This window comes from Triplophysa rosa, linkage group LG17, assembly GCF_024868665.1.
Source record: "Triplophysa rosa linkage group LG17, Trosa_1v2, whole genome shotgun sequence".
Lineage (NCBI taxonomy): Eukaryota > Metazoa > Chordata > Actinopteri > Cypriniformes > Nemacheilidae > Triplophysa > Triplophysa rosa.
In genome coordinates this window covers 14,947,267-14,969,758 of record NC_079906.1, presented here as the reverse complement: position 1 = coordinate 14,969,758, position 22,492 = coordinate 14,947,267, and the positions used below count along the sequence as shown (strand labels likewise).

Genomic DNA, 22,492 nt, shown 5'->3' with positions numbered 1-22,492 from the left:
CGGAAGAGAGATAGAGAGAGAGATAGAGGGTAAAACTCGGTCAATTAGACAGAATCAGATACAGAGGGATGGGCTTTGCCTTATGTAATTAGTTATAGATCTCTCACTGTGACAAAATCAACAGATACAAACATCAAGTCCTCTAAAAACACTCGGTAAGAAAGCCAGTGACCTCACACATTCAATGAAAAAACACTGCAAAATCATTTTGTTAATTAATACTATGTGTTATTTTTCAGTAAAATCTACACATCCTTAATATAAGATAGATTTACTAGTGAAGAATTTTTTTTACAAATAAATCTTACAAAATATTGTGAGGTTTATGCTTACAAAAAGAAAATATTAGTAATTTTGTCATTTTCATTTAACTTAATTTAAAGGATATTTAACTAGTTTTCACAACTGTTTATTTATAGATTTGTTGTAATGCATTCCAGACAGAGAAATAGGCAGAATAGTCTAAATTAAAGTGCATCTTCAAAAACAACACCACACACAAAAAGATAAGTATATTTCAAAATGTGCCACGTCTTTTTTTAACCTCATACACTACTAAAAACCCAAACACCAGCTATTAAAACCAAGGAGCAGATGATGCCAAAACGGCGAGCTCCAATGGAGAGCTGGAATGGATGAGCGCGGAGAGAATAAACCGAGTTGTGATGGAGCGAGGGTATAAATAAAGAAGGAGGGGCAGATGGTGAGACAGATGGAGGGATGAATATACTTACAGGAGTTCTGGAACATATGAACCTGCATCTCCACCAGGGGAAAAGACTGTCTGAAACTGTACGTCACAGAAGTCTTCTTCTTCTGGAAGATCTTTGTTACCTGCAGATAGAAACACGAGAGATGTTTGCCTTTGTATTTATGACAATCTTACACTAGCCTTTGATGACTTTACTATTTTTCTTAAATGTGGGAAATAGTCATATTAAAGGGAAAGTTCACTCGAAATGGACATGCTTTCATTTACACACTCTCATGTCATCCCAAACCTGGATGATTTTCTACTGCACAACACAAAAGAAGATATTCTGAAGAACGCTGGTAACCGAACAACACTGGACCCCACTGACTTCTATTGTATGGACACAAAACCAATGAGACATTTCTCAAAATATCTTCTTTCGTGTTCTACACAACCAACAGTCATACACAGATTGTGAACAACATGAGGGTGAATAAATAATTACAGAATTTTTATTTTTGGGTGTGCTATCCCTTTAAGGAATGAGTAGGCCTGTTAAATCTTCGACTGTCAGTGTTTACAGACACCTTTTATAAAAGATCAACATCAATAGAAGTATTACTCTTATTAAAAAAGATTATACTTTGCGCAGTAATTACATCAATGTGAAGAAGACTCACCACCAGCAGGTCATTAAAGAGGAAGACCTCCCGCTGGTGAACTCCACTCCGCTGGGGTCGATTGGGGTCAGGGACTTCATACAGCTGACAACAGCACACTAGCCTGCGATGGGGCAAAGAAAGCACCTACACACACACACACACACACACACACACAGACAAAATGGGGTTTTAACCAGAAATATGCCACACACGAGAAAGGTTACAAGAGAAGCAGTTTTTCTTACAGGCTTCTTGCCCACGATGACCCTCTCCACAGCCTGAACCTGAGACACGTGGTCATCGTTTGTCCTGAGTTCCCATTTCTGAATGCGCTGGTAGATCCCGACTAATATATCCCTGGGAATATCTTGTCCATTATCCACTCCTGTTGAGATGAGCAAAAATAGATTTTAAAAACAGCCGTATAAGCTTGGGTTAAAAATAAAATGAAAACAGAATTGCACAGTGCAATCCAGTAACCCATCTGATTTAGCTAAAGAAGTCACCTCTGAGGTTCTTAATGAAATCCTCCAGTTTCATCTTCCTCTCTGCTTTGACATTAGGACTGTACATGTCCGTGTTGAGGAGAATAATGGCAAATGCCAGGATGAAGATCGTGTCCGGGTTCTGAAACTGACGGACGAGCGCTGGGTTGCACACACAGTATCTCTGACTGTGAGAAAGAGAAAATGTAATGTGTAAAATCTATTAAAAAAAACATGACATGAACGGGTAAAGGAGATACCTGAATGCCTCCACCAGTCTCTCTACTTTCTGAGCTTCTCCTTGAACTTTAATCTGAGCCTGGAACTTTCTCAGAGCATCATCCAGATCCATCCCTGAGAAATCCATCTCATCCAACACACAGCTAAAATGAAAATTATTATAAATAGAATTAATTTTCAGATAGACATTTGTGCCTCTGGTTTAGTGTGTGCAGATCTATACAGCATATATCTATACAGAGATCTATACAGAAGACCGGAAAAAGCTTATTACTTACTCCAACACATCCTTGTTGAACTGTTTTTGTCGGTTTCCCAGAAACTCCCCGATCATCTGCCTACTTAAGCCTTTCCTCTCCAGAATGAAGCGTGCAATGCCCACAGGTGTGTCTGATACAAACCCTCTCTCTATCAGATACTGGATCCCCTTCTCTGGTTTCCTGGAAGACAAAGAGAGTGAGAGTAAAACACAAAGTGAGAGAGATGACCGTAATCAAAAACTTCATTCCTGTAAAAAAAGGATCAACTAAAGTGATTAAAATATAACATTTTATTAAAGATGGATTTACAGATAAAAACTTCTTCAGCAAAAAGGATTACATTTTAATCCACATTTTCGTTTTTGAATTCTGACTGAGAAATCTGAGTTGAATCGCCCTGCCTTTTATTGATCTTTGCCACTTGATCTTACGATCCACTTGATTTTTTATCTCATAAGGATTCATTTTCAGCCTTTTAAAAGTTCTAAAAGGGCTGGATCATTCGTAACACATCAATCTTGCATCATAAAACATTACAGTTACTTTCATTACTGATTCTCTGTGATTTATAATAGACAGACATGTTAAAATAACAGTGCTAACATAAATCCTCTGCGATCTTTAACAGGTAATACATCAGAACAGAAGTTCAGGGAAATCTCTGGACTCATCATCTCCTGAATGTCAGGGTGTAAAAATGCATTTGTCTTTAATATTGCATATTCTATTTACCTCTACCAGGGGTGTATTCATAAATTGTGTTATATAATACAAAACTTTTAAGATGTGTATAAAAGAGCTATGGCAGTTGTTTTATAATAGGCGTTCGACTTCATACAATGCTGCAACCGCAAGAACCGATAGGCGGATGACATCAAAGTAGCGCCAGAGCGATTAGAAAAATCTTCAGCAGTTTGCTTTCGAATCGCTTGCGGTACTTTGATGTCATCCGCCTGTCTGTTCTTGAGGCGGTGCATGAAGTCGAACACCTAATACAATGTATGGTAGTTGAATCCTATTGGTCGAACTTCAAACACATGACCTATGTCAACAAATAATTTTTTTATGTGCTATGTTCCCGGGTTTAGCTTTCGGGGTTTTTTTTGTTAAAATGTAGTTTTATTGTTCAGTAACAGACCTATTTAATTTTTATTAATTTACATATAGGACGTTCAAATAAACCTTGAATGTTATAAATTCTTTAAAAATAACAAATGTTATTAAAAAATAACAAATGTACCAAAATAAACCTGATATCTGATTTTCAGTTTCTTTCATTTTAATTTATTTTAAATAATGTGATACTATTGTAATCATGAATCCTGTATTGTGTATTATATCCAGTGTTGGGTAAGTTACTCTCAAAAAGTAATTAATTACTAGTTACTAATTACATATTCAATAGTGTAATTAGATTACTGTACAAATGACTCTCTCCAAAAAGTATTTAGTTACTTATTACTAATTACTTTCTATATCCTATATCAACCTTGATTAGTTAAGTGATTCAAGGATAGGAATGAAAGGGCTCTTTTAATTCATTCAAATAAATAATATTAAACTACATAAAGTACTCTTATTTACTGACCAAAGAATTACAAATGTGAGAATTATACATTAAAGCACAGATTTTAAAGTTAGATTTTGAATTTTGATGTAAATTCCACGATTGCACACACATATATTACACAAAGTATTTAGTTTAATTACATCAAAAGTAACTAATTAAATTACAGAAAAAATAAGAGTAATCCCTTACTTTACTTTTCAAGGGAGAAGTAATTAAATTACAGTAACTAATTACTTAGTAACTAGTTACACCCAACACTGATTATATCATAGCTAAGTGCATCATTACATCCCTAACATTTTCTATCTCTTTTATTTAGTTCTTTGTATATGAATATAGCAAGCAAATGTACATGCAGTATATTTCTTTCATGCAATGCGCATACACATCTCCCCGCAGAAGCCTCTTACTTGTTAAAGAGGTTGAGTCCAATGCGGTACTGCCTCCTCTGCACCACATCGTTGTTAAAAGCGGGTGAGTCCCAGCTGTGCCTGCTTTCTCTCTGATAGGTCTGTTTTCCTAGCGGAGGCAAAGGCTCTCTCAGACTGTCTCTGGATGAGGAGCCTGAGCTGCAATTGATGGTCTCATTAGAGTTAGTGGTGGAGTTCAGAGAATCGTTGTCCCCATCAGAGTGTTCCATGCCAGTAGGCGGCAACGGCGCAGAAGAGGAAGAAGACAGTGGTGTAAGTGGAGGTTGGGTGGGGGAGGGTGATGTGGGATCTGTGTAGGGGTGATGCATGTGTGGTAACGGGTGGTGGTGCAGTGGATGGTGAATGTGCGGGTGATGATGATGGTGCATCATAGCGTGGTGTGGTAGATGTGTAGGCAGAGGCGACGGGATGGGACGGCCCGAAGGTCTCGTCTGGCCCTGTGCCGTACAGGGATTGGGCGTGCGAGAGGTGGGGTTGTGTTTGAGAGTTCCCTGGGGCGATCCGCCACTTGCGGGCTCCTGCTCGTAGAGCAGCTGTCTGCTGATAGAGCCGCGATCTGAGCGGTCGCTCAAGTCAACGGAGCTGTCGCTGGGCGGCTCTATAGTGAGAACAGGAAGGTGCGATCCACGTAAACGGTAATCCCGGCATTCAGTGCACGGTGTGCTGCGCCGGCTGTTATTGCTGCCCCCGCCCTCCGTGTCCCGACTGTCCTCGCGACCTCCGACACCGCTGCTGACGCCCCAGTACTCCGTGTCTGTGCTAGAGGGAACTTGGTCAATGGACAGCGGCGAACACGGCATCCCATCGTCCATGTAAAGCGTGACATCGCTGTACGAGGTGGCAGTGCTGTCTTCGTGCATGACGCCCAGTCGTCCCTGCTCCCCCAAGATACCCCTGCGTGGGGTAGTTTTGCTGCTCCACACGCACTCTCCGAAATCCTCGGCCTCCTCTCCGGCCCCACCACCATCCTGAGATTCCCCTTGGCTTGACTGACATGTCAGAGTGTCGTCCATTGAGTCAGCCAAAGACGTCACCTACAAAGGAAGCACACATACAAGCACACAGTCAGAATGATCCTAGCATTAGCGCTAGTCAATTAAGGTTGAGGATGGTTAAAGTTTTGGCATGTTTAGGTAGAAATCATCTATTATAACAAGGTCGCTCCAAGGAGACTGTCAAGGCAATGTTCAATTGCTTTGGAAAAAAGCATATGCTAAATGACATGTAAGTCCCAAGTTCGTGTAATGCTTGCTGAATCAAATCGATTTTTTATAGTCTGAACAGCAAAAAACACAAATATGTTTACAACCCCAACCTGCCTGGAATGTGTGAATGATTTCCAAGTCATTTTTCATTTTATTATTTTATATTTTTAGTATTTCAAAAATAATTGAAAATAAAGTTCATACAAAGTTGTCCACATTCCCCAGTCTCTCCACATACAGTAAAATAAATATTAACATGTGACATTCCCTATGTAGTGAACAGTACTGTAAATAAGTAAACAGAATTGAGTCAGTGTATTTTATGCATATTTTTTTACCCATATATCTTTGGGTTTAGTACCGTCTCAAGTTTTCCATTCTCTCTTTCCACACTAGCAGCTACTCCCAGTTATTGTATGAGAAAATCTCTCGACCTCATGCTGACACATTCACCATTACTATAGCAACCAGATACTGACTACATTGTCTGAAACGGATTAGATTTCATCACTTGCAAAATGACAGTCGGTTCTAAATATAGGATCTGAACGCCAAATTAGATCTTGTGCTTAGTGTGAACAAAGCCATATTGTTTAAGGAGTCAGCTGTAACACAACATATGTCTCGCAGGCAACACCTAAAGCTAATTTAAACCGAGCTCTCTGAGCCAATCTACAATGAAATTAACCTAACACTGCAGTCATAATCATCACCCATAAAAATCTAAAAATATATATTGTTAAAGCAAAATCATACCACTTATTATATATAAAATATATGCAAATTCCTCAACTCTCTCACCTGTTTGTTAAAGGCGTCATCTGCATGCGAGTATTCCTCCCTGTCTGAAGGACAGTGGGCAGGTGAATCGGACTCCTGCTGTGTGTCTGGAGTTCCTGGTTGGCCGGCTGTGCCCAAGGTTGATGGGTGATGACTGCTATATCGACCATGCTGCTGCTGGGGAATCTGGGGCTGAACCTGAGGAGATCAAGGCAAAGACAGAATTTTGGCCTGTTATTTTCGTGTACAGTCAGATGTAGTCCAGAGGAAGTAAAAGGAGGAGGATGTATTCAAAATGAATGTAACAAGGAAAGCGAAAATATTAACTGTCGATTTGATCAATTTGCTTGCTGATGTGCGTAACTGAGATGCAGCTAATGTAAAAATTACGCACAGTAGCCCTGGTGAATTTTAATCTCTGCACAAATTGCAGAAGGAGCTTTACATCAATTGACTAATCAGAATGGGTTTTGATTCACCCAAAAAAGGCAAAAGGAAGAAGAAATGAAACTCACATCTTTCTGTATTAAAGGGGTTATATGGCGCGAATACGTGTTTTTCTGTGTCTTTGGTGTGTTATAAGTTGCCCATGCATGTACATATTAGACACGTAAAATTGCAAAAATTTAAGTGTTGGAACAAAAGATGCGTTCTATCTAAAAGCGAATGCTCACCCAGACCTGCCTGAAACGCCTCGTATAACCACACCCCCACAAATCTACATCAGTTTGTGGTATGATTTGACTAAGACCGCCCAAATGTATACGCAAGTAGGGTGAGTGTACCTGTCAGTACAATTGCTTTGGAACCTGATGTTCCAAATATGGTAAGAGGCGTTACATTTCTGTCACACGCTTGCAGTATTTGACCAATCACTACGCAGTGGTTAACTGGCCAATCATAGTACACCTTGCTTTTCAGAGTGATGAGCTTTGTAAAAAATCTGCGCGTTTCAGAGAAGCGGGGCAAAGAGGAGATACAAACATGCACGGTATGTGGAAAATACAGCATTTTTTAACCTTAAATCGTGTATACACATTGCATTACATCTAAAACAAACAATAATATTCGTTTCAGCCGTGTCATATGACCCCTTTAATAACTCTCATCAGAGGTGGCCATTCAAGCCAACTGACTTTCAATATTGCTTTAGAGTATCAACAAGCCTGCTTGTGGTAAGAATGGCCATATATATTTTTTCCATAATATTAGTACAAATAAATACAATAAACAAATAATAAATGTATTTTCTGTGCATAATTCTGAAGTTAAAATTATGTCCCTTAAACTATAAACACATGAATTTATGTCTGAATGTTTATGCATTTTGTGTTCATAATAACATTACCTGTGGCTGCCGTTCGTCAAATGAGTACTGCGAACGCATGTTCGACAAGATGATCCGACGCGTCATTCGGCTTTCAGAGGCGGAGCTGCGCAGCTTTTGAAAGTTCTTCTTCATGCGATACTGCCGGAACGCCCTCTGTATGGTGCGAGCCGCTCGCCTGCTCAGGAAGTAGCCGCCATACTTCCTCTCCAGCATCTCCACCTGATGAAGACGAGGAAGATGGAAAGAGCCAGACAAAGAAACAGGGTTTCTTAAAATCAGTAATGTAGTTTTGCCTAAATCTGAATTTAAAAAAAATCTGTGTACTGCCAGCATCGCTCAACTCCTTAGATAAGAAAAGGATCGGGTTTTGGCAGTTTTAAAATCATTGTTATTGTTTAAATGGCTCACACAAATTATTTAAAAATAAAAACTGCAACCCCACCACTCATTATGTGCGATGATGTAAATTTGGCTCCTCATTAAAATGGCTGATAGCCCATTTCGATTATGTACATTATTTAGCATTTGACTGCAGTTTAAATTGAAGAATGCTTGTGATGGAGGCCATCTCACTTTCTGACAATGACAGATCTGACAACAAAAACAAAACACTTGTGTAACGGTGTTTTGATAAAAGAATTTACATAACTACATTTACCCAGAAGTACCATGGTATGACCATAGTACACTTGTGTGTGTTAGGGGCCAATCACAATTCACATATTTTGCGTGCTCAAACAGGGAGCGACACAGTTGTGATGCATATGCAGTGCAACGCTCCCGTTCTTCTAGGCACGTCGTCGCTGCATCGAGAGGAAAATATTTAAACTTTTCAGAATGCCGCATGCGCATCGCAGGTCATGTGACAAGAAGCAACCAACCAATACAGACAAGCTCAGTGAAGATGGAGACACAGATGATCACAGCATTAATAAATCTAGTCGCACAGTTATTGCAAGGTATTTTCAGTGCATATAATCCATATATCCTTTGTTTATACCTCCTCGTCTCAATGGCTAGCATGGCCCATGGTTGCTTAGCAACGACAGACGCCAGGAGAGCTCAAACCCTGAGGCACTTTGGGAAAAAAGGAGAAAGCAGTGTGGCTCGCGTCATTCAGACGGGAAATGTGAATCGCCCCTAATAGTGCTTTTGTTACACAGCTCCATACTTGTTTCTAATTGGTCGAATACTTTTGTATAATGACAACTTCTCTGTGCTAGTCTTATGTTTCAAACAGCACTCTCAACATCTATATTTGATTATTGTTCCCACACAAGCAAATTATTTCATCTCCAATCAATATTTTATGTGCATTTATTTATTTATCTGGTAAGTAGCTGTGTAATAAGGGGAAAACTGTACAGTACAACCAAATGGTCATTTTTGCAAAATCCTGTCTGGATGTACATTATCCCTTCCATACTGTAAGTGTATCTTCACTAGTGTTACGTTCATTAACAAAATTATTTTCCCAGGACGAAGACGAGGCGATGACGAGACGAAAAGTAAGGCCATTAAACAACAACTAAGACTACATCAGCACGCAATATCATTGACGAAAAATGATGAGACTAAAATGTAGTTATAAAATAAAAACTTACCCAAAAACTCTTTTTAGACTTTGTTGAAAAAAATTGAAAAACAAACACAATAAAAACATGATAACATAATAAAAAACATGATTTTTGAAAAATGTTAAAAATGGAGTTATCCCATTTTGGAACCAAACTCTTCAAATATACATTTTCTGCCAGTGGGTGACTAAATGTATGCAATCTGGCAACCATGCGCCAATGCTCTTACTGTGACGCGCCGTTGAGGATCTCAAGTCAATAAACAAGAGTTTAGCGATCTCCAGCTGGTTTTTGTTCTCTCATGAGCTGCTCGAGCCGCGTTGATCTCCACTAAATTGTTAGTTTGAGATTATGGTTGCTGAATAAAGACGTTCAACCGTTCACGACTATTTTCCGAGGGATCTCATTCACGGTCAATCAGTCGCGTTGTTTCCGGGGAATTGTCAATATTTTGTGGGCATCAGGAAGACGCTAATAATTTGCGGGAGAACTTAAGGAGAGGTTGGATGTCTATAAATTAACATTCTATTGATTTGTGCTTATTGGTAAAACAGATAAAAAGAGAAAACTTCTCAAACGACAACAATCACTGTGATTACATTTTTTATCATTTTAACCACTATACAGCATGACGAAAATGTGACTAAGTTTGTATTGACTAAAACGAGACGAAAATGCATTGACATTTAGTCGACTAAACTTGACTAAACAAAAACAGGACAAGGATGACTAAATACGATAAAAACTAAAAAGTATATTTGTCGTGGGACTAAAACTAAGACAAAAATAAAAAATTGCTGACAAAATGAACACTAATCTTCACGCACCTTCTTGTCCTGCAGGTCTGTGGAGAGCTCATAGCTGTCAGACAGCACTTTACAGCGCTTACTCTCCTCTTCTTCTTGCTTGCGGAGTGCCAGGCTTGCGGGTTGGTGCCGGGTCCGTTGTGCCCAGGCCAGACTTGCTGGGCTTGGAGGAGCCACGGGAGGCCCCTGTGGGCCTGGAACGTTTCGAATGTTCCCGTAGCGGTTCGAATTGCCCAGGTACGGGCCCTGACTGCAGGTGCTGTCAGAAAAGCTTCCCTTGTTAGGACACTGAGGATCTCCTTCCACACTGAGAGAGAGAGAGAGAGAGAGAGAGAGAGAGAGAGAGAGAGAGAGAGAGAGAGAGAGAGAGAGAGAAGCTGATACCACAACAAGTCTGTAACTTTGGCACCGAAACTGTTCTGTGTAGACAAACACACTAGCAAACTAACCAACATTGGCATTTCAAATGCCCATACGCAGCCCAGCCAGGGATCAACCATCTGGCCGGAGTACAAGACAACGAGAGAGATACAAGAGAAGATGGAGCGAGTGTGAAAGAGAAATGAAGAGAGGACATGGTGCATAGAGAGAAACAGAGAAAGGGAGAGAGAGAAAGTTGGAAGAAGAAACAGTGGCATGTGCAGTCAAGTAAGAGGCCAGCATAAAAATGATAAGATCTGAGTCATCCAATGATGACAGAGAGAGAAAGAGAGAAGCACGAACTAGTAATGAAAGTGGGAGTATAAAGGGAAATCGTCCTTCACTACTCTCCTCCACCTGAAGCAGGTGCAGTTTAATGTAATGTTATGACTCACTTCCTGTTGCGAAACAATGTTGTTTATAAATCATTCACATTTATTTGTGCATGAATGGTCATATTTGTAATAATTTGTCCTAACTGAATTTAAAGAAGCAGGGAAACAATAACGTGACAAAATATCAGACCTGTGTATAATAAAAGACTAAAGATATGCATAATTTTATACATTGATTTAATCATCTTATTTTTAACGTATATATATATACTTATATTTCTCTATTTCTCATTATCTTGTTTAATTACTCCAAATGTGTTTTCTAAACACAGCTAAGCTGCAAATGCTTGGGAAATACAATTACAAATACAATGTATTAAACTGAAACAACAAACCATTTATCTGAACCCGATTACAACAGATCACAGCCATATTACACAACCTACTGTAGTCTCCCAGAGCTTAACAATATCTAACCCTCATTGTTTTCTACTGTTTTCAGTCATTTACTCACATGTAAGCATGGGCTCTGTGCGGGAGTTTGGTCCTTCGATGGAACCACATGGTTAAAGAGGTAAACACACACTCACACATGATGTCTGCAGCCGTATGACAGCGAGCGCGTGTTTGTTAAGGAGCTGTTCTGGAATCAGCAGTTTCATGCTGGTGAGTTATTTGATGAACGCATTGATTATCTGTCAATGACTGCAGTACGGTTGCAGTTTACGAAAGACACAGAAGCAACACACATACATAGGAGTCCCTGTGTGTAACAAACCTCCTCACACCATGGGACCGGTAACTACCAACATGGCAACAGCTGAATTTCATAAACAACTGCTTCAAACAATAGATGCAAAAGCGACCAATAATACAAAAATAATTTGCTGCTGCATTGCAAAACATTCAGAATATAATCATTGCAGCCTTTGATTCAGACTGTGAAAAAGTTTGACAAAAATGCACATTAAAATTGAGGTGCAAAAAAACTTTCTCAATCAAAAGCACACACTTCCTATGTAGTCAATAAAAGTCAATTTCTTCAAGTCCACTCATTTCTTCTTTGTGTGTGTGTGTGATGTAGCACATCCAGGAGAAGTGCAGAAAAGTCCAGTCGGGCATTCTGGTTGCGATCAGCATGTGTGCATATATGAGTGTGTGTTAGCCAATGACGCATGTGCAGCTGTGGTAGAATCTTGGTCACATGGTATATGTGTGTGTGTGTCTCGTGCTGTGCTGTCTCCACCCTCAGGACAAGAAACGCAAAGACACACAGACATACATGCACACTTGGCACTTGGATAATAATTCTTGCTATCTCATTAATCCGTAAAATGTAAAAATGAGTGTTTATCTTAGACATTATTTACCTTAACCCATCTGCTTTAAGCCGTACATTCTGCAAACAGACTGTTCCAAATTTAGTATTGTAATAACCAACAATACTGAGAAGCATAAAAGCTGTCTGTCCTGATGGCTCCGCAAAGCATATGTAACATTCAGGGCATCTATGTTTTCTTAAAGAGCACAGAGCAGTCAAGCGTTTCAGGAGGAGATGGAAACCCAAGATGACCGTGCATATGAAATCCTGCACATCAAATATGGACAGATTCAAGTGCTGAGATGGGTGAAGTGAGAATGTGTTTGTCCTCTCAAAAACGAGAAGAAAATGTATTTGTTGGTTTATTGCAATAAGGCTTTATTTGGTATGTGTTAAATAATCTTACATAACGTATTGTAACTGGGTATAATGTATATAAATATATACATATAATAATACATGTAATCTTTGTTACAAATACAAGCTGATTAACCTGAGCAACATCAATAATTGTATAAGCCTGTGTGAGGGTTAAAGTGTACTGAGAGGAAAGCATGCATGTGTGGATGTGTGTGGACACCCCTGGGCAGTGGCTGATGGAAATGAATATTTCTGTGTGAGTCGGTGAATAGCTGTTAATTAAAAGTGTCACTCAGATTGCCACACGAGTTTGGCAGCAGTGACCGTTCCTGTAACCTGTTAGGAAAACAGTCATTATCATGAAACTACAGAGCATGTGTGATCTAAACAAACATCACATGATTGTGTTTTTACAACATTTAATTCTCACCGAGGGTTCACTAAGAGTAAGATGTAGAGAGTCTCAATGTGCATACTTTCGCTAAGTCTGAAAACTTTGTATGGAGCTGATGTATTTTAATGAATGAAGTGAGCACAGAAATACTGGGACATTTCATTAACAAAGTCAATTAGTACTATATTTGTTTAAAAGAATTAAACAGTAGAGTAGTTCTAACTGTTGAAAAAAACAACATATGCTGGTTAGGTAGGTTTTGAAGCATGGTAGCTGGTTTGTGCTGGTCCTGAGCTGGTTTAAGCTGGTGCTAAACCAGCTCAGATCCATCTTAAACCAGCACATGACCAGCTTAGGTAGAACTAGAGCCGCTAGGAAAATACTCGACGTATGCAAAGACAATCACTTTATTTCACATGAACTGGTAAGTACTGAGAAAGCTGTCAGATAACATTTAAAGACTGAAATGAAAAAGTTAAAGGACTGACAGTTAAATAGAGCACGAGAGTGAGCCATTGATCTTAGCAGGGTTATTGAATTGTTTTTTCATCCAGTTCTGTGTATGATCTATACATCAATTAATCTGTGACACTTCAACAAGCAATTCACATACAAATATTGCATACAGAATAAAAAACTAGCAAAGGTACCAAGCTTCACTGTAGAAATGCTACTTTACATTGTAAAGACAATTTCTTCCTGTTCCAGACAACACTGTGTTTTGTCAAATGTGCCGACAGATAACAAACACAACGCTTATTTAAACGTTATGGATGCGTATGATCTTTACTGGCATATTGGTTAAGGAGACTACAAACATTTTTCCAATAGAGAGGGTGGGAATTATCCTGAGACATATTTCAGAGCAATTGGCATTTTAAATGACATGAGTGCAACTAAATACAAATTTTAATTTTGGGAGAGCTATAGACCTATTTCACAGCATGTACAAACCGAAGTAGGGTAAAAGCTTGTCCGATCAATGCTCTAGTCTAGATCCTTTCACTTCACAGAACAATTGCGGAGACTAGCAGCAGTTTGGCATGTAGCGCTCCCTTTATGTTGATTTGTCTAACATATGTCAGACCTTGATAATAAATAAATCGCTCAAAAAACAATGATTTTGTAATATTTGTAATATTATATTTTTACATCTCCCAGTAAACCATGAACAAATCGGACAACATACTGTATGCTACGGTTACTTTTGGTAAATAAAATGAATGCCTGTGAGAAAACAAGAATGAATGAATGAATGAATGAATGAATGAATGAATGAATGAATGAATGAATGAATGAATGAATGAATGAATGAATGAATGAATGAATGAATGAATGAATGAATGGCTATGGCAGCAGTGCGACAGGAAAAAGTTTTTCCCTACTTCAGGTCTCTATCTCCATATTGTGAAATAGGCGAATTTCTATAAATATAAAAGCGAGAGAGCTGCACTATATCTTTAAAATGAGATGCCTTCATGACTTGAGTAGATTTAATTCACACTAAGAGGCACATGGTTTTCTCCTAAAATGGAATGTTAACATATCTGACTCATCTGTCTCCTTGCGGGAACTGTGATGTATGTGTGTGCGTGTGTGTGTGTAAAGGTAAAAGTGTGAGACATTGTGTCAGTGTGTGAATGTGCCAGTGTGAGAATGTAGTATACACGTATTTTAAAATAAATTACAAATCCAAAAAAAAAAGAAAACCAGAAATCATCTCTATTTTTGTTAGATGCCCCTATATAACAAAACAATTCTTTTTGTGGAGTGAATCATAAAGCATTCGTTTTGCACACTCAGCAAATTACAAATCTTCATGCAGCATGCATTAGAAGCCAAAAGAGAGCATACGTCATTTCTGCACTCCCTTAAAATGCAGCATTTGGCAGACTTCTTCTAAGCACTTCCTGTCTAATCTACAGCCCAGAACTGCTGAAGCAGCCCTAGGAATTATCTCAGCATTCATTACTAAAGGCTCAGCTTGAAAACACGTTGGAGAGGAAGAACGCTGCCTGTCACGACACAGAGCGCGGTTATTGTTCCACTGTCTTTTTTTTGCACAACCTCTAGCAGCTTGTCATCCACACCGAACCGGATCACAGCTTCAGTGGTACAGACAAGAGAATCAGACCAAATTAATGTTTTGGGCTTAAAAAAGCAGCAGTGCTAAAAATACAACTGACTCCAAAGATGTATTGGAACAGGATAAATGTTCAAAAATAAAAATAATGACACATTTTAGCCCAAGCATTTCAAGCATCTGAATTTAACAAGACTGCTGACTAGTACATTTGTAAATAAATTGGAATCAAAACATCTCAACCAGAAATATATGTCAGATGGAGATTGATCTGAATTATATTTCTGATAAATAAAGCGGTGTATGTCTTTTAACAATGAGCTAAATTGGAAACTAACTACAATGTAAACCTTTAAATCCAACTGTTTTAACAAGTGTAGCGCAGTCAGTGAGCAAGCCTACACTGCACATGCATTTGTTTATCTGCCTCACTCTCTTGCTGATCAGTTCTCTCCCACCTTTGTTGTGCTTATTCAGACATCAGACAAAAAATCTCACTACACATCACGCTACACTTCAGCCTCTCGTCACAGTTCTCGTCCAATCAAATCTGCTTTAGAATCCGAAGAGTCCCGCCCCCTTCACTATGACAGCTGCGGATGCGGCGCGTCATATCAACCACTTGTTCGCACATTTATTATGTCCTACATGGTGATTGATGCATAGTGCACTAGATGGGAGATAGGGGATGATCCAGATAGTGTAAACATTAACATACAAGTCTTAATTTAACGTAGTGTCACACGAGCGGTTGCACATGAGTGTCCTCCGGCTCAGAGACACGATAGCACAGAGCTGATCATATTCGTTGATCATACGTGCAAATCCAATAAGAAATCAAAATGTTTTTGACCCGTTTCAAATGACACATTATCAATGATCTTCCTATTCTTTTCTATAGACCTTAACACCACTGTGGCTATCATCAATGTTGTTTGAATGCTCTTCAAATTATCTTTGCACTGGGCTAAAATGGCTCATATAATTATATTGTGTGTGTATTATTATAGGCTATAACACATATTTTAAGATTAATACATGAACAGAAGGACAATGAGAGAGACAAACGTTGTAGATGTTGCAATGAAAACCTATGGTGTAATGCAATTGGTTGAATCACTTGGTGAACAAGGCTCATCCTCGAAGGAACTATCAAGATGCATCACACTCATATTCTATTTAAAGTCTGTGACAATTAAACTAAAACCTCTACAATTTATACTGTACATCACCCCCTCCCACACACACACATTTCACAAAAAAACAGCCCCTGAGGTCTTGAGCTGACAGCTCTTCAAATGATAATCATAACACGAGATGCTAAAAAACAGTTGGCCACCGTATGGCAGCTCTAACTACACCCCATAATACTCTCCTGGATCTGAGGCCCTTCCACAGAAATAACAGCCTGCTCAGCTAGTTACATTCATTTACTATCATGCATCGTGGATGATGAACGACTTAACAAATAATTCCTTAATGCAATGGATGAAAGCCCTCCAGATCCTGCCATCATAAGGAAGAACGTGAAGTAAAAAATATGAGATGCAACTTGGCAGCGCACTTGCTGAAGAATAGTCCCTCTCTCTCTCACACATACTCTCTCGCTGTCTCTTTGACGGTGTCATAACTCTCAGCAGCTTGTAAAAACATCTGAAATCTCTCCAGTGGTGTTTAAACCCCTCACGAGAAGACTAACAGACTCAAAAGACCCCCTGCCAGCAGAAAAATTGTGAGAGAGTTAGGGTGAGCCCACTGAGGTCTTTTTCTTCCGCATGCTGTACTGTAGAGTTTTATCATGTTTTTTTACAACTAGACTTAAAGTGGTCCAAATAAGTGGCTCTGCATGTGAACACAGAGCTGCGCCTCCGCGTTGTGAGTCAGAGCGCCGGCATCCAATAGGGGCAAGCCCCATGTGGCGTTCGTCGCACAAACCTGTTTACTTTTGAAGTGCTCTCGTCCAAGAAGAAGACGAAGAAGTGCTCTCGTGAACGCACGCCATACACTGACAAGACAGAGGAGAATATATCGATTAAAGTCGGTATTTTGGTTTGTTTTTCGCACATAAAGCATTCTCGTTGCTTCAAAAAAATTCAACTGAGCCACTTCACACGGATGGACCAATTTAACGATGTCTTTAGTACTTTTCTGGACCTTGGCAAAAACTGACACCATGATGTCTATGAGGAGGCCTGGAAATCTCTCGGATGTCACCTAAATATCTATATTTGTGCTCCGAAGATGCCGGAAGTTCTCTAAACATGTTTAACGTCATGTGAGTGAGTAAAAAAAAATCACACAAAGTTGATTTTTGGGTGAAATTCCCCTTTAAATCTGGATCATGTATCCCTTACACTACAGGTGTACCAACATGAGGTTTTGACAGGGGTGGAACAATACGTTCAAACAGGTTACTCTACCAACTCCAGGATACAGTAACACATTCCCAAAATGTCATCATACAGAAATATATCAACATTTTCATGACGAAAGGACATATACACAGTAAACACTGTTTGTATATAGAGTTCAGCATTCATAAAAGAGTAAAGAATGATATTGATGTTTGTATAAGTCAATATTAAAGACCTGTTTCAAATGAGGGCATTCCAGTATTGAGGGAACTTATGACCTACAAGTCTTGCCAAGAACACACATTCATGACTGCGACCACTACGTAAGCTCATTGACAATATATATAATAAACAGAGAAGTGATAACTCAATGTAAAGGCATGTGCATGCACCCGTGTCTGTTTTTTCTTTGACGATAACGTTACTGTGTTTCTGACTCGTTGGCCTCGAGCGTTTTCTCTGCGGCTAGAAATGCGCTGCTGCCATTGACAATGAACACAGGACTCGTTTGCGCACTTTAAAGCGTATTTCCCCACAGTTTTTACCTCATTTTACGTTATTCACGACTCAAAAAATTACCTTCTGATGTTCATGTAAATGAATATCTGTAATTCACTGACTAAACATCGCATGCGTATGGTGATGTCAGTTATTGAAGAGCAACAAAATGATCACAGTAACAACCACTCGTGTCCAAAATAAACAATTACGTTGCATCTTACCAGTACACAAGCTTGTTATGAAGAATCGCGGGGGTCTTATCCGACGCGCAGTTGATGCACCACATTGTTGCGAGAAACAGGTCCGGATGCGCAAGCGCTATTTCATCCGTTCGTTAATTTGGCTCGAGCGCTGACAGCGGTCCTCGCGGCACGCGACAGGAGCGGGAATCGCTTTAAATGGCATGATTTGCGATTTCATGTTCTGTCATTAGCGAGGAGATGATGGGAAGCGTCGAGCCCCCCCAACATCCCACCACTAAAACCTCTACCCTCCTCCCTCTCTCCATCTCTCTCCCTCAGCCCTCGATTCTTCAGACTCGTGCAGCAAGCGTGACACAGCAGTCAGAGCGCGAAATCACTTCTGCCAGGCGAGCTTGGCAAACCGCCTTCTGATCGCGGCGCATGATCCACACCTCAGTCATCATCTGACAGGATCTGCTCGGTGCCATTAGATCAATCAGCACGTCATGTGACCTGATCTCAGTTCGTCGCGCGGTCCAATGGAACCATGTGGTGTCAATCTGGTGATCAGCGCGCAATTGAAGGTCTGCGCAGATCTGTTTTCATTAACCTACAGTACTTTCCTAGGCAAACAAGACCACTCTTCTATTGCTTCTGTCTTGACAGTGTAATTTCTGCGCAGATCTGACATTAATAGGCCCTGCTTTTGATTATTTTACTTTCCACGTTGTGAAAGTCGTCTTTTCTCATGTTTTGAACAACTCGTGATAATGGCCAGGGCAACTTTCCCTTCATTTTTCACAGGTACGCCAAACAGTGGAGATTTGCGTTCTCCCTCTTTCTCTCTCTCCCTGGCCCCAGGACAGCTTTATATAATTCATTATCTTCCACATTAGCCACCATTTTGATGCCCCCTTCCCATGTTTGTAATTTGTCTTATTCTTGAGCCCAAGCTATTCTGTCCTCCTCATCTCTCCTGTGTCACATCCTTTTTTACCTTTCATATGGTTAAATCTTGTTATTTTATAACCTGCTTAGCTATAGATATTAGATATGTGTTATAATATAGGTATGGCTACTGTTAATTCCAATGAATTAAAAATGTTGAAAATGAACTAAATTTGGGGGAAGGAAACAGGTGATTGATCTGTCTGAAGTGGATTCCATTCATAATTTCATAATGCTGTGAGAATCGTGAGTTAAATGAGTTATGAATGTATACCAAAGTCTGCCAATGTGAATTAAGGACATTTTTCTGACTAATTCTAACTGACTGGTACTTATTAAAAACATAATTTTCCTTTTTTTCCTTTTAATATTGCCTGAAAGGTGGCCTGCAAATGATTCACGAATGAATAACGAAAGAAACAACCTCCAACCTGTTTGCTTTCTCACATTTTCTATTCTTTCGGCAATTCACACTGCACCACAAGGAGGCACAGACAGGAGAAACATCTTAAAGGCGCTTGAGCAAGGATACTCAGGCACACCCTATACGGATGTCTTTTTAGTGCGAACACCTGACGCACGCATAAATTCTCCTCCCCCCTCACATCTGGCACAGCAGTTTTAAGGCATTTTTCATTTTATTGCATCATTTATCTCCCTTTATGTTGTGATTTCAGTGGAGCAGGAAGCGTAAAGAAGCTTTAGATAAACAGGTTTTTATATACATATATTTAAAAGTCAAACACTTTCCACGTTGTATGAAATGTTACTGTGACACCGAATGAATCATGCACCATACAACAGACTCATGTTCTTCAAGCTCACAATAATACAGGGTGTCTATTGCAGGATACTCATCTATTGTAAACCGTCCTGATATTGGCCTATGTTATATCAATGTGCAATATATTGTAAACTATGCAGTGTGCACCATCACCAACCCATTCCAATATCGCCAGGTTACCATGTGATGCTGTCCTTCCTATGATGAAACCGTAATGATGCTTCATGTCAACAGTGCTCTATAACAGCCTCCCATTGTGGGTGGAGTCAATGTCAGTCTCCTTGAATTTCCCCTTTCATGATTCTCCAAGAACAACGCTACAACGTGCTGCTGACTGCAATATTAATAAAGTCTAACTAGGTCATTTGAGCGATCAGAAAGACTCTGCCACAGAACTCAACCAGTCCAGCCACCTAAGAGGAATGTAGAAAAAAAATAACACGTTCTGCATTAATAGTAAGTATTTTTTCAGTTTTACAAATATGAGAACTGAAGTGTATGTGAATTGAATTAGAAAAACATTGTGTTAGTTAAATTATAAAAATGGGAATAAAAATGTCAAGTACAACAGCACAATAGTAAAGAAATTGTGGGAATATAGTGTTGATAATGATAACAATGTTACAATGCAAAATGTTAATGGTCCTAAAAATAAGATTTAATTTTCTTACTGGTAATATTTTTTTATCTTTGACTGATATGTGGCATGAAAATAATTCACTGATAAATAATGAAAGATAGATATGTCTTTCCACCACTCTTGCTTAGTTTTCAATTTCCTACATTTTTTATTGTTTTTGTGATTCTCTCTCATTTTACTCTGCTTTTGTCCATTACTATAATCCCGTTTATCAATTAATCTCTCATAATTTCTTTCTCTCATCTATCATTATAATCATACTGCCCCTCTCTCTTCTCCCATTATCTCTCTCCCCCATTGCTTCCACTATTTATCCTCCTTTCCTGTGTTGTCACTTTCTCTAAAATAGGCGGACCCAGAAGAGGGGAATAGGAGGAGAGAGTTGCTTGGTGACGGTTGCCGAGAAACGGATGTGGGAGGGGTACAGAGAGCCAGAGTCAAGAACGGGGTTGCCTTGGCGACCGAGGTTTCACACTGTCTTACAGGATTTGGCGCAAGATGGGAGGGCTCTGAGTGCCTCTTAGGGGTTATACAGCAATCATATTATCACACATACACAATGTGCATATACACGAATGTACACATGTACATATACACCACAAGTACACACATGAGCACTTTAGCTAATCTTGTTTTGAGGATGAGAGTAAAAAAATACCAAAAACCAAAACCACATGATGGGTTTTTCTGTTCTTTGATCGGACTGTGAAGGCAAAATGTCTTTATTTTAATTTGAAAAAGACATCAGGTTAAAGAATCGAAACATTTGAAATCCACGCCAGAGGCTGGAGTGCATTTAAACCTCTTAAATTATAATGCATTATGCCTTATTAACATCTACAGAATTGGCATATAATCTGTATATTAAACTGGCATACGAGTAGTATCACACGTCTTTCACACAAGTACTGTATGATATTAAAGTCTAGCCCAAATAATGTGTGATTGGGTTAGAGCTGAAATAGATTTAATGGCATGAATTAAGTTGTATTTAAGTTTATGCATACAGATCAATTATGATCATCCAAGAGTAGATGGATTCTACTTTTATGAGGACAGTAAAAAATAAAATTAGGAATAGAAACACCTTTACATCCTGTATAACAGGAACTGTCCCATCCAGAGGCTGAATATAAGATCTGCATGCATGGTGGATGATGGAGGGAACTGTCCATTGTGCTGAATTCAGCCTACATGCTTCAAAGCAGCATGACCTCCTTTACATGTGAACTGCACTGTAAAAAGTACATCATAAATGACATACTGCACGACACAAATCTGTGATTTCCTTAAAAAACCTGGCTCAGTAATTATATACTTCAGATGACTTTACCAAAGCTACTTGTCAGAAGTGCAAAAGAAAAAAACACCTGTCATAATTCAGTCATTTCGACGTGTTTCTGCATTTGCTCTAATTTGGGTCTTTCTTAAAAAGCTAAAGACCAGAACACAGTGAACTCACAGTTAAACACCCGATGAGGTATAACATTCAGATTTATATTAACATTCAACCATAAGAAGTTACTTTGCACATTTAAGTCACTCTCGTTCAAAGAGATTTCTTTGCTGGCATGTAACTTAAAAAAAAAAGGAATAAACTTATTAATACTTAGGGTTTAGGGGATAAGACTCCCAACCCTACGCATTCGAGTTATTAATATTCAAATACACAAATAATACTTACAATCATGTAAGTTATTGACAAAATGAGTCATGATATTAACCTGGAAGACGTTAAAGGGGTGCTGCAACGGTGTGTCATGCATTCTGACTTCTTTACCATGTTAAACGTGCTATCTTCTAATGCTTAACATGGTCAACTTGTCAAAAAACAAGTTGGGCGTATTACGTAGCATTTCTGTGCTTGATACACTCCCCCAGCGATCGTACAGGTTTCGGAAAGTTTTTTTCGAACATATAAAACTGTTTCGTAACAATTTTTCTTAGTCCCTTATTGGACAATTCTCCCAGAAAATCACACGGCAGCAAGGAGAGCAGGAGAAGGAGCATGCGCAGACGTCACTTTCACTTGTGTGCGAGAGAGAGAGAGAGAGAGAGAGAGAGAGAGAGAGAGAGAGAGAGAGAGAGAGAGAGAGAGAGATAGAGAGAGAGAGAGAGAGAGAGAGAGAG

The 22,492-nt window shown here is 39.2% G+C and overlaps 1 protein-coding gene across 3 annotated transcripts in view; it reads right to left on the bottom strand.

Annotated features, from left to right (window-relative positions):
* LOC130568646 (IQ motif and SEC7 domain-containing protein 1) overlaps positions 1–22,492 on the bottom strand; it is a 61,032-nt gene that overhangs the window by 6,025 nt on the left and 32,515 nt on the right. The window contains exons 1-11 of one of the 3 annotated variants that reach the window (XM_057357641.1): positions 18,030–18,545; positions 10,062–10,347; positions 7,676–7,876; positions 6,349–6,525; positions 4,322–5,376; positions 2,360–2,521; positions 2,102–2,224; positions 1,863–2,029; positions 1,602–1,741; positions 1,354–1,500; positions 735–834 (exon numbers count right to left, since the gene is read on the bottom strand). In XM_057357641.1, coding sequence (XP_057213624.1) covers positions 735–834; positions 1,354–1,500; positions 1,602–1,741; positions 1,863–2,029; positions 2,102–2,224; positions 2,360–2,521; positions 4,322–5,376; positions 6,349–6,525; positions 7,676–7,876; positions 10,062–10,347; positions 18,030–18,094 — 2,623 coding nt within the window. In that variant the 5' untranslated portion in view covers positions 18,095–18,545. Of the gene's footprint in view, positions 1–734; positions 835–1,353; positions 1,501–1,601; positions 1,742–1,862; positions 2,030–2,101; positions 2,225–2,359; positions 2,522–4,321; positions 5,377–6,348; positions 6,526–7,675; positions 7,877–10,061; positions 10,348–18,029; positions 18,546–22,492 lie in introns of those variants that run through there. The other 2 variants (XM_057357639.1, XM_057357640.1) reach the window with 2 other exon arrangements.